Source organism: Ranitomeya variabilis, chromosome 5, assembly GCF_051348905.1.
Source record: "Ranitomeya variabilis isolate aRanVar5 chromosome 5, aRanVar5.hap1, whole genome shotgun sequence".
Taxonomy (NCBI): Eukaryota; Metazoa; Chordata; class Amphibia; order Anura; family Dendrobatidae; genus Ranitomeya; species Ranitomeya variabilis.
The window spans coordinates 81,988,005-82,000,488 of record NC_135236.1 but is presented as its reverse complement, the minus strand read 5'-3'; the positions used below and the strand labels follow the sequence as shown (position 1 = coordinate 82,000,488).

General features: G+C 40.2%; 1 protein-coding gene across 1 annotated transcript; it reads right to left on the bottom strand.

The window, feature by feature from the left end:
• Positions 1-553: 553 nt before the first annotated feature.
• LOC143773346 (interleukin-1 beta-like) lies at positions 554-4,868 on the bottom strand. The gene is made up of 6 exons (XM_077260821.1): positions 4,703-4,868; positions 4,238-4,286; positions 3,460-3,679; positions 2,554-2,733; positions 2,304-2,443; positions 554-1,292 (listed from the first exon to the last, which is right to left on the bottom strand). Exons 1-6 carry the CDS (start codon positions 4,744-4,746, stop codon positions 1,083-1,085), a joined length of 843 nt encoding a protein of 280 aa, XP_077116936.1. The 5' UTR covers positions 4,747-4,868; the 3' UTR covers positions 554-1,082.
• Between the last annotated feature and the right edge of the window lie 7,616 nt (positions 4,869-12,484).

The following is a 12,484-nucleotide window of genomic DNA, read 5'->3' as shown; positions in this document are numbered from 1 at the left end:
AACCAAGTTCAAACAGTCAAAGCAGGAGGAGAACTGTAGGATAAATCCAGGGCAAGACTAAGCTATAACTGGCAACTCCGAGCAGTAAGCTGTGAGATTAAATAGGGTGTGGTGCTGTTCTATTGGTCAAAGTAGGGAGCTGGTTACTCCATCTGGACAGCACATTCTCCCATACTGCCAGACTGTACAGGTCACAGCCACCCTTGTCTGTGTGGTTGGACAAAGCATGCGCCCAGAGCTCCTGGTCTTGGCATATCCTCCATCACCCACGCTGCCCACAGAATGAATACAGCAGAGTCTGGTGACAGCAGCGTACTCACAGGGGAGGTGACACTATACCAGTGATGGTTGATATCTATTCCAGATGTCATTCTATTTCTAATGCCTATGAATTGTCATCTGAACCAACAATAATGTCTCACCTCTGCGATGTTACAAAGCTACACAAAATGTGAGATTACGTGTGGGTATTGTACTTTTTCATATAAAATTTTATGTAAAAAATTTAGTTTGAACATTGATTTTCCAAAAATACACATGTATGTTTTTTTTAAGTGTGTTTCTTTAATATATCATTCCATATATTAACATTGTAAAGTTCTTATACTGTACAGTACATTTTAATTTATGTTGTTTTTATTAATGCATCCTGAAATAGCATAAAAACAAAATGTTTTCATAAAAATAATAATTTACAAGTTATAGACAAAATACAAAACGGTAAGAAATTATTTAGTTACATAATATAAAACAATTATATTAAAGCTTTACACAACATATGAACTCTTCATGGAGCTGCTGATCTCTAACTGAGAAACTAAACTTTATGAAAGCATTGGTTATTACAACAGATTCTGTTATCACTAAGAACGCTTTGTACATAAGAGCAGAGAGTACGGTTTTTCTCTATGAGCAAGCCACAATGTAAGATTTGCTATCAAACGCTCATGATCTTCATGAAATTGGTGGGTGAAGTTTACAAATGTCTCAAAATTGTGGCCAGAAGTGTTGGTATTTACAGAGCGAAGGAATTAATGACAATATGTACACGGTACATATACACAATGGTGGATCGCAAACTATTAATTTGGGTTCATTATGAAATCTTGCAGAAAGGTTTGATTGTTCTCTGGCATTAATTGCACTGGCTGCCGCTCTTGCTGAGATGTGCTGATATAGTAGCCCGGGAAGGCGGCGGACTCAAAGGAGTTGTACCTAGTGCTGCTCGCTTTCTTGTAGAAGATGAAGGGTAACAAGTCATCGTTCTGTTTTTGTTTAATATCATCCACTTCCTAAAGGAAAGACACAAAAGAGAAATTTAGGAAATTTCAGGAATAAAGACATTCACCAAATATCTAAAAAAAATGTAATTGAAGGGATCCATAATCCATATAAGGATGGAAGTGTAAAGCCCGCCATGCACATCAGATGGTTCTGCCGATGATCCATCCACTCACAGGAGCGCATGTTCGGTTAAGAGCTTCTCTGTTCTCTATGTGCAGACATGACTGGTGGAGACTTATCTCCAGGAGAACAAAAGGATTGGCAGTTCAGATTCAGACGTGCCGAATCCTTAACTTCCCCGGCAATCAATTGTCTGAGACTACAGTACATATTAGACCAAACCCATTGCTATCGACAGAATAGGCTAATGAGTATGGGGAGGCTCAACACCTTCGGCATTCTTTCTCACCAATCGTAGACCAATGTAGACATAACCAAACACCCAACTTGAGAAGAGTCAGACCTCCAGTCTATACTAAGCGGGGAATTTATCAACAGTGGCATTTTGGATGCCAGTCTTGAACCTAAAGCCTGTTGGAGTAAGATGTGCCAAATTTATTAAGAGGTAAGTTTTTGGGCTGCCCATATACCATACAATAAAATCTTTGTCAATCCCGATCTACTGTTGACTTCAGCTACATTCAACATTAATTTATTGCATCCATTAAAGTTATCGTGCGACGAGAGGTCATGATGCCTTGACAAGTTTCAGGACTGGCAGAAAAGAGCAAAAAGCCACCAAAGATCAAGTGTGACAAATTTTGCAAGTTTAGACATCATTTTTGCTCCCAAAGTGTCCAGATTTTGACTTCAGAATATCCGATACATATTTTAATAAAGGGTTATTCCCAACAACAAATGTGATCACCTATCCATAGGATGGGTAATACTGTATTGATCATTGTGGGTCTGACCACTAAGACCTTCACCAGTTTTAAGAACAGGGCTCTGAAATGCCCCATTATAATGGAGCCATGACTGGATTTTCCCATAGACAATAAATGGAGGGATGTACTGACCTTTAGGCTTAGGACAGGATCCGTCGTCCCCTCTTCAGGAGTGCAGCACAAATAATGTTTGCGTCCCACAATACCCAACGTGACTGGATGCTTCTCTAGATCAGGTTTTGCTGTAAAGTAGGTGCCCACATTTATTTTTGCTGCAAGAGAAGCCACAGTGTTAACATCACGCAATATTTTAGGAGCAAATGTCATGTGAAATACAGATAATTAACTCTGTATTCTAAAAAGAATGTAAGTAAAGCCTTACCTTCTTGCTGAATGTTCTGCCCTTGCAAAAACAAGGCCAAAAGACGGGCATTGCCTTGGAATTCTTGCAGAGTTACGCATTTCTGTTTTTGGTCACGAATAACGTGCACTGTCGTCTTATTGTACTGAAATTGAGTGCTGACTGCCTCTTGGGTTTCGACAGAATTGCAAGTGATGTCTTCTGTTATATAAAAAAAAAAACAATGATTAATTTTTTTCATTTTTATTAGTAACTCACACAAGGTTGAATAGACGACATCTCTCTCTAATAAGAGTTACAATTTGATAGTGGAGAAAATGCAATATATTTGATGTAATAATTGTGAACTAAATATATTTTTATTGTTAATATCTTATATAGTTCTAATTAGACTTACTGAACTTATTATATATTAAAAAAAAAAAAAAATTATTTAAACTCTTACATAGAGTGCCATGAATAAGGGTTATATCTATTGGCAATACATCATTTTTAGGAATATGATTATTACTGTTCTACCTTAATAAGACTTTTATCTATATTAAAGGGGACCTGTCATTTGTCATAAATACATTTTTTTTTTACCTGGTATATATGCTGCTGTTCTCCTGAATCTGGAGATGTTTCTCTTTTGTTTCTGTGCCTCTCCATTCCTGAGATGTGGCCCTCTCTTCCCTGTAGGTAAATTTAGTCTTGTTAGCTAACTGGGCGTGGTCTCCCACAGAGAAGAGTTCCTGACCACACCCACTTTGATAACAAGGCTAGATTTACATATAAGGAAGAAGGGGCTGCGTCTCGGGAATGCAGCAGCGCAGGAACAAAGGGAAAACAACGCCGGATTCAGGGGGAAAATGATATTTACACCAAGTTGACAAAAATTAGATATTATCAGTAAGGTCATTTTTGAATAATTGTGAATGATCTTACCAAGTACAAGGATGTGATTCAACAGGTCGTCATCATTGAAAAAGCTCAGCTTATCAATTCCTTTTATTCCTTTCAGCTTTTCCACGACTACCATGAGCATTACGACTTTCTTGAAGCCGCTCATTGGTTTTTCGGGCTTTCTTATCTCAGGCTTTATTTGAGGAAGATAGGTTGACCAACATTCCTCATGGTGTTTCCATTGTAGATGCTTCTTATTGGTCTGTAGAGCAAAAATTACAGATTATTGGATTGGTCCTTAAAGATCCGCTGTCTTATTATCACACTCATAGACACAATTTTAGTTCTTGTACTTTCGACACCGGCAAAATGAAAAATTTATGATAAATGCATAAATATTGTTTATCAAATGCTGCAGGAACACAGCAGCTCCATCAAAACTATAGTGACCACAGCCGTATACTCCAGATCCACCACCTATTCTTCTGGAGAACGTCTGGATCTGCAGTACCTGGTCACAGCCAGTATAGAAGTCAAAGAGCTGCTGTGTTCAGGCATCATCTGAGAACTTCTGTCCGCCACCGGTAGCGGCTGATCGGCAAAGATGAAGGATGTCTCATTTCCACCTATCAGATAGAGATAGCTTTTCCTAAAAATAGGCCATCAATAAATAACCAGTGGCCAAAACTTGAAGTCCTACAAAATTGCTACAAAATTGCAGAATCCTCTTTTTAGAATCGACGTTTCATTTCAGAAACTTTTTACTAAGTAATACAAAAAAAATCATTTAACTAAAATATATAAATCAACTGTCAATTACCTTCCTTTTGATGGACACTTCATCAGTGTAAAATTCTTCCACATGCTCACTACAACGAGAAGAAAAGTGATTCAGGAGATAAGGAAATAAAACACTGCGACGTAAGACCTAATTATTCTGTAGCCCGAAGCCTCTAAAATCCCTTAGTACTCAGCTAATATATATATATATATATATATATATATATATATATATATATATATATATGCCTATGTAACATGTAGGTTAGATATAAGATCTTTTACATCTTTTCATCTTATATATAAATGATGGACTTTCTATTTTTTTTAATCATTTTTTATGTTTTTATATTTTTTTATTATGTAAAGAATGTGTGTTATGTTACATCATGGTGATATTCTCTCCTATAGTTATTACGGCAGCACACTGAGCGCTGTGCATAGCCCCGCGGACATCCTAGTACAAGCCCCGACCTTCTTTATAGAGATGAATGTAAATTATTACCTGTACTCCATTGAAATGTCTTTATATTCTAGAACTTCTGCCATTATGTCTGTAGAGAGAAAATATACAACATAAATATACAGGGAATAAATCCAGACCTACACAAATATGTCTCGATAACACACAAAACACGTATTAATACAAAATGATAAAATACCTTAAGAAAAAAAAAGCTGTAGAAAATAAGAAGTCCTGGAGACGTCCTGATCCTGGCGGTGGAGGTGCTACCTGTGTGCTCGCAGCTACTGATCTGTCTGCAGACGGGCGGCTGCTTTTATAGACAGGCGACTGCTCAGGATCTTATACAATACCGGGGTTTTTCCTGGCTTCCTCTTTTTTTTTGGCAGCGCGCTGTTCATTCTTCTAACATTTATAAAGCTGGATTTCCCATGTACAAAATATTTCATTTCACCGGTGGGGTTTCCTTTGTTTTTGGGGGTTATGCCCTTCACAATAAATCAGGCACAGGTAGAATAATAGAGACTGATACCTAGCATGTAATTTATTTATTATGTGAATTTGACCAATACGGGGCTGAGTATTTCCCATTTACGGTAAGTTGGAGCACTTTGCTGCCATGATCGACCTTATCTTGAAATTTAAAGGGGTTTTCCAGGGGTTAAAATAATTTTTAAAAGGATGATAAAATAAATTTAAAAAATATGAGAATGTAAAAAATATAATAATAATAGTGATAATAATAAAGCAACACTAAAAACTCATTTGTTCAGATTGGCCTACCGCCTCAACGCATTAACCTAATTATCCCTGTGTGGCCTATTAATAAAAAACAACAACATAATCACGTTCCTCCATCATGTTCTCATACACTTTACGCAGTTAATAGCCTCTGTGTCTGTACTGCTACATACTTAGGCAGTTAACTGGTTCATGCAGCTTTACATGAACACCCGAGCCTTACACTATGGCTGGTCCAAATAACTAAAGCAATTGTTACCATCCACCTCTCGTGTCTCCCCTATTTCCTATAGATTGTAAGCTTGCGAGCAGCAGGGCCCTCATTCCTCCTGGTATCTGTTTTGAACTGTGATTTCTGTTATGCTGTAATGTCTGTTGTCTGTACAAGTCCCCTCTATAAGTTGTAAAGCGCTGCGGAATATGTTGGCGCTATATAAATAAAATTATTATTATTATTATTAAATATAAAGTATCATCCTTGAACCCCATTATCTCCTGTTCCGACACCCGTTATCTGCTGGTTTTTACTTCCAAGTTTCAACCCCAAAAACTCTGGGCTTGTTCACACTATTTGCAGCATTTTTGCAGTTAATTTTTTTCTGCTTAAAAAAAGTTTGCATTTTACAGTCCCAGGAAAGAGAATGAGGTCTCTGAAGTCTTATGCACATGCTGCTGCTGCTGCTGTTTTTTTTTTTTTACTTGCATATGTTAATCATCAATTTTTTTTTTTTTAAATATGCACCATGTCGATTCTTTCTGCATTTTTAAAAACCTTTTTCACCCATTCAAATGAGTATCTAAAAACACACAAGTAAGAATGTGTTCAAAATGCAAGTAAAATCGTATCATAAGTGCATGTAATACAAGCACAATGAGTACTACATTCATTCTGTATTTTTGGTGCAGAAATATTTGCTGCAAAAGCTCAACATGTGCACATACCCTATAAGCATACCCTAAAAGTGGCCACATAAAGAAGCACTCCTCCTCCTCCTCCATTCACGTTTTTTTCCTCTTAATATAGTGCACCATCATATTATATGGCTCTGTGCACATTGAGCATACAGCTAAGTATTTAGTCTAAATTTTGGACTTATTTCTTGCCAATGTTATTCCATATATAGTTTAATTATTTTCTCAAAGAAAACATTTTGAGTAATGTATCAGGAGGGACATTTTGGATAAAACCATTTTTGACCTGTTACAATGTCTTCGTGATTTATTTTTAATGTCCATGTGAACTTCAGAATTTAAGAAGGAAAGACTACAAGAGAGAAAATATAGATGGACCACAAGCTGGTAGTTTTAGTAGGGTGTGGTGCAGTCCCATTGGTCAAAGTAGGCACAGCACCACACCCTATTAAAACTTCAAGCTTGTGGTCCTTCCTTCCTATATATTACTGCTCAGGGGCGGACACAGACTGCAGAGGGCCCCTGTGCAAGAAATCTTCCTGCCCCCCCCCCCATACCGCAACAAAGTTATGTAAACATATAGGTTGTAACATTACAGACTATTTAACAGATATATTATTGTATTATAAATAATAAAAAGGGGCATAAACACCACAACATATCAACAGGTATGTCAGATGCATGCAGGTGCTTAAAAGGGTTGTCCTCTACTAGACAACCCCTTCTTAAACTACCGTATATACTCGAGTATAAGCTGACCCGAGTATAAGCCGACCCCCTCTAATTTTGCAACAAAAAACTGGGAAAACTTATTGACTCGAGTATAAGCCTAGGGTGGAAAATGCAGCAGCTACCGGTAAATGTCAAAAATAAAAATAGATACCAATAAAAGTAAAATGAATTGAGACATCAGAAGGTTAAGTGTTTTTGAATATCCATATTGAATCAGGAACAACATATAATGCTCCATACTGTTCATTATGGCCCCATAAATGCTCCATATAAAGCTGTGCCACATATAATGCTCCATACAATTCATTATTGCCCCATAGATGCTCCATATAAAGCTGTGCCACATATAATGCTCCATACAATTCATTATTGAATATTGCCCCGTAGATGCTCCATATAAAGCTGTGCCACCACATATAATGCTCCATACAATTCATTATTGAATATTGCCCCGTAGATGCTCCATATAAAGCTGTGCCACCACATATAATGCTCCATACAATTCATTATTGAATATTGCCCCATAGATGCTCCATATAAAGCTGTGCCGCCACATATAATGCTCCATACAATTCATTATTACCCCATAGATGCTCCATAATATGGAGTCCATATTATGGAGCATCTATGGGTTAATAATGAATTGTATGGAGCATTATGGCGGCACAGCTTTATATGGAGTCCATATAAAGCTGTGCGGCCACATATAATGCTCCATACAATTCATTATGGCCCCATAGATGCTCCATATAACGCTGTGCCACATATAAATGCTGCTGCAATAAAAAAAAAAAATGACATACTCACCTCTCGTCTCTGCCCGCTGGTCCTCACCGTCCCGTCTCTCCGCACTGACTGATCAGGCAGAGGGCGGCGCGCACACTATATGCATCATCGCGCCCTCTGACCTGCACAGTCACAGCAGAGGACGCAGAAGACAGAGCGGTGCCCGGCGTGTGGATCGTGGACAGGTAAATATGATACTCACCTGCTCCTGGCGTCCCTGGCTCCTTCTCCCGGACTGTGGACAGATGGTCTCCGCAGACTCCGGGCACGGCAGCTTCTTCACCAGCGGTCACTGGGTACCGCTCATTACAGGATCCACACAGTGTATCACAACAATGCCGTGTGTTGTGAATTCCGTTCTGGAGCTCCCTCCTGTGGTTGCTAATGGTATTTTTGTGAGTTCTGTCCTTGGGCTCCCTCTGGTGGTTTCGAGTGGTACTGCTGCTCCTTTAGGTAGCTGTAACAGCTGCCTTCACTAATCGCCTTGCCTGGGTTTGTTATTTAAACCTGCTCTGGGCTTTAGTTCATGCCAGCTGTCAATGTTTCAAGATTGGATTTAGTCTTCTCCTTGGATATTTCTCATGGCCTGTTCATTTCAGCAAAAGATAAGTTCTTGCTAGTTCTTGTTAGTCCATTTGTTGGACCTTATTTCTCAGTTTTTGTTAGGTCTTTTTGTCCAGCTCGTCATTATGATATATTCAGTCTAGATGGACGCTCTGGGGAAGCAGATTTGCCCCTCCACACCGTGAGTCGGTGTGGAGATCATTTTTTGTGAACTCTGCGTGGATTTTTAGTTTTGAATTCTGACCGCACAGTATCCTTTCCTATTTCTGTCTATTTAGATTAGTATTTGGCCTCCTTTGCTAAAATCTGTTTTCATCTCTGTGTATGTTATTTCCCCCTCCACTCACAGTCAATATATGTGGGGGGCTATCTTTCCTTTTGGGAATTTCTCTGAGGCAAGATAGTTTTCTATTTCCATCTTTAGGGGTAGTTAGTTCTTAGGCCGTGACGAGGCGTCTAGGGAGAGACAGGAACGTCCCACGGCTATTTCTAGTGTTGGCGTTAGGAGTAGGGTTTGCGGTCAGAAAAGTTACCACCTCCTCAGAGCTTGTCCATGTGTCCTTTTAACCACCAGGTCATTTCAGTGTTGTTCCCTAACCACCAGGTCATAACAGCTGTGTATGTCCGTCGCCGTCGGGGGCCCCCTCCTTCTCTGGGCCCCCCTCCCGCTCTGGGCCCCGGTGCGGTCGCACCGGTTGAACCGGCGGTATGTCCGCCCCGTTACTGCTCACATGGACATAAAAAATATATCACAAACTCATTGTGACAATCACGAATACTGCCAGACTCGGTGACACTACAGATCCCACACCTCTTATTCTCTGTGGCTGGACAAAGCCTGCACCGCCAGAGCTTTTAGTCACAATTTATCCTCCATCACCAGCACCACCTACAGAATGCATATGGCGGTGCGTGGTGACAGAAGCAGATGTCGAAGGAGCAGGTGTAGGAGGAGACACCATTTCAATAATGGTTGGTATTCATTCCAGATGTCATTATATTTCACCTTTCATTCTGAGTGGGGCTCCTTCACCTGTGGTGGGTGTCCGGCCGGTTAGTTTAGTCTGTATTTTCCCACTCAGGAGGTGACAAGATATGACAGATTGCTCATCACAGTATTTGTGATACAGAGGCAGTTGCTTGTTGCCTGGGTGAAGTGCGCGATAATGGTCCTTGTCTTGCCTTTCATGCTTGGCGCGTGATTGTCACGATATCGCAGGGAGTCATGCATCATGCCGAGATGTGCACCAATTTTTACGTGCAGATAAGACATTATTTAAATAGTTTCCACATATTAAATAAGCCATGTCTTCTGATATAGCCAAATGTTGGTGAAACGCGCGTCGAGGTGCTTCTGCGTCACTTATCCTCTTTTGTGTTTTCTGCTGGCACACTATATCTCTACATATATATACTATTTATGTACAACCATGTAGTTTGTATTCAGGCATAAGTGGGTCCTCTTGATATTTTGGGCATCCCCTAAGTTTATATTGCTATGGGACTTGTCCTTACCATATTCTTTTGTGGTAATATTTAAGGCCTTTATACAATTACTGCATATATGCCGCACCAACTGGGCCACTGCTGTAACATTACTGGGTCACGTCCGAGTGCTGGTCAAGTCTGACCAGGGGCACGTGCCAGTTTTTGTCAATTGTGGGGTTAATTATAATAATTAAAAGGTTCAGAACCGCAGGATTTTCCGGTGGGCCCAGGCACTGACACCTGCTGGCATATTGGCCAGCAGCTGCCTAGGGCCCCCACTGCTCCAGGGGCCCCCCAGCCAGTGGCGTGTCACTAATAGCAGCACACCCAGCTGCTATAGGGCCCCTGAGACAAGGGGGGCCCTCCTGGTGCCAGAGAGAGAGCAGCAGCTGAACAGGAGCCTGTCCCTGCTGCTAAAGAGAAATGAATATGCACACTTCCCAACGACCCCATGGGCGTGGAGAGGCATGAATACCATTTCACTTTAATGGCGGGCAGCGTTAGCCGCAGGCTGAGGCTAACACTGCCCACCAGTGCTGCTGAATGGGGGCCCCGCAGGTGGACCCCTAAAGGGCGGCGATCCTTGATTGTGATCCCTGCAGCATAGGACCGGAGCGGAGCTGCAGGGATCCACGCCGTCCTACCTTCTGCCCGGCACTTCCTGTCTGACTCAGCGCGGCAGGATGACGTCATCATTCAGCACTGCTGTTTCAGAGGAAGCTGCCGGGATGTGCTGCGGCTGCTGGGAAAGTGCGGAGAGGTGAGTGACTGCTGTGTGTGTCTCTGCCTGCGTGTGTGCGGCTGTGTGTGTGTCTGTCTCTGCCTGCATGTGTGTGTGCTGTGTGTCCCTGCCTGCGTGTGTGCGGCTAATGAGAGAGATGTACACAGTAAAAAACGAACCCACCAGAATTTGATACTCAATTCACACAAAATGATCAACAAAATATATATATATATATACACAAGTGGGCAGAGTTTACTGGTACACAGAGAGTGAGTGGCAAACCACTCGGTGTACTAAACAACAACAAACAAATCTGGATAAGAAGTAATACAACATAATATATAAAAGCCAAAGAGCATATGGTATTAAAAAAGCCTTTATTTTAGAATTTGGCAAATGGCACTGTCACATGTGCCTGTACTTGAAGGGTGATTAAAACATAATAAATATCAGGACGGACAATAATACATATAAATCAGTGTTAGGACACGGGATATAAAACTTATATACCCACAAGTAGAGATGTAAAGAATATATATATGTGTAATTTAAAGAATATATATATGTAATATTACCTCATAAATACACAATTATAAGAAAAAAGGTGCAATAGTGCTATGTGTGCAACACAATAATTATATAATACCAAATGGATGTAAAAACGTGCAACGGAGCTTATATAACCACCAATTAATCAATTAATAACAAAGGCAGTAAAATAGCCGATAACTGGTAAAGTCCGTCCCTCAAGTACAGCGCACTTGAGGGACGGACATTACCAGTTATCGGCTATCAGGTATTTTACCATTTATTACCCCGTATTATATATGGCTTGTTGCTCTTAGGACAACGGTGTGTTATCCTTATTATTGGCCCACAACTTTTCACCTTATTGCCCCCACCTTCCTTCAGCCCCATTACACTCCGCAAGTGGCATATTGCCTTTATTATTAGCCCACTTTTTTTCCCCCATATTCACTTATACATCCATGATACACCTTTTTGTTTTATATCCTTTTTTGCATCATTTTATTTCCCTTCACGTTCTACTATTTAAAATATTACAAACATGGGGTATTGAATTGCTTACACACAAGTTTAACCTCTATTTTTTGGGCTATTTTACAGCCTTTGTTATTAATTGATTAATTGGTGGTTATATAAGCTCGGTTGCACGTTTTTACATCCGTTTGGTATTATATAATTATTGTGTTGCACACAGAGCACTATTGCACCTTTTTTCTTATAATTGTGTATTTATGAGGTACTATTACATATATATATTCTTTAAATTACACATATATATATTCTTTACATCTCTACTTGTGGGTATATAAGTTTTATATCCCGTGTCCTAACACTGATTTATATGTATTATTGTCCGTCCTGATATTTATTATGTTTTAATCACCCTTCAAGTACAGGCACATGTGACAGTGCCATTTGCCAAATTCTAAAATAAAGGCTTTTTTAATACCATATGCTCTTTGGCTTTTATATATTATGTTTTATTACTTATCCAGATTTGTTTGTTGTGTGTGCGGCTGTGTGTGTGTGGGGGGAAGCAATGATGATGGTGGTGGGGAAGCAATGATGATGATGGTGGTGGAAGCAATGATGATGCTTGTGGTAGTGGCAATGATGATGGTGGTGGAGGCAATGATGATGGTGATGGGGAGGCAATGATGATGGTGGTGGGGGAGGCAATGATGATGGTGGTGGGGGAGGCAATGATGATGGTGGTGGGGAAGCAATGATGATGATGGTGGTGGAAGCAATGATGATGCTTGTGGTAGTGGCAATGATGATGGTGGTGGAGGCAATGATGATGGTGATGGGGAGGCAATGATGATGGTGGTGGGGGAGGTAATGATGAT

Excerpts from the sequence above, each read along its gene's own strand:
- LOC143773346 (XM_077260821.1), bottom strand. The coding sequence starts at position 4,746 with ATGGCAGAAGTTCTAGAATATAAAGACATTTCAATGGAGTACAG. Across the intron at positions 2,444-2,553 it reads GCAGAACATTCAGCAAGAAG|CAAAAATAAATGTGGGCACC; the intron begins GTAAGGCTTTAC and ends CTTCTCTTGCAG. Across the intron at positions 1,293-2,303 it reads ATCCTGTCCTAAGCCTAAAG|GAAGTGGATGATATTAAACA; the intron begins GTCAGTACATCC and ends TCTTTCCTTTAG.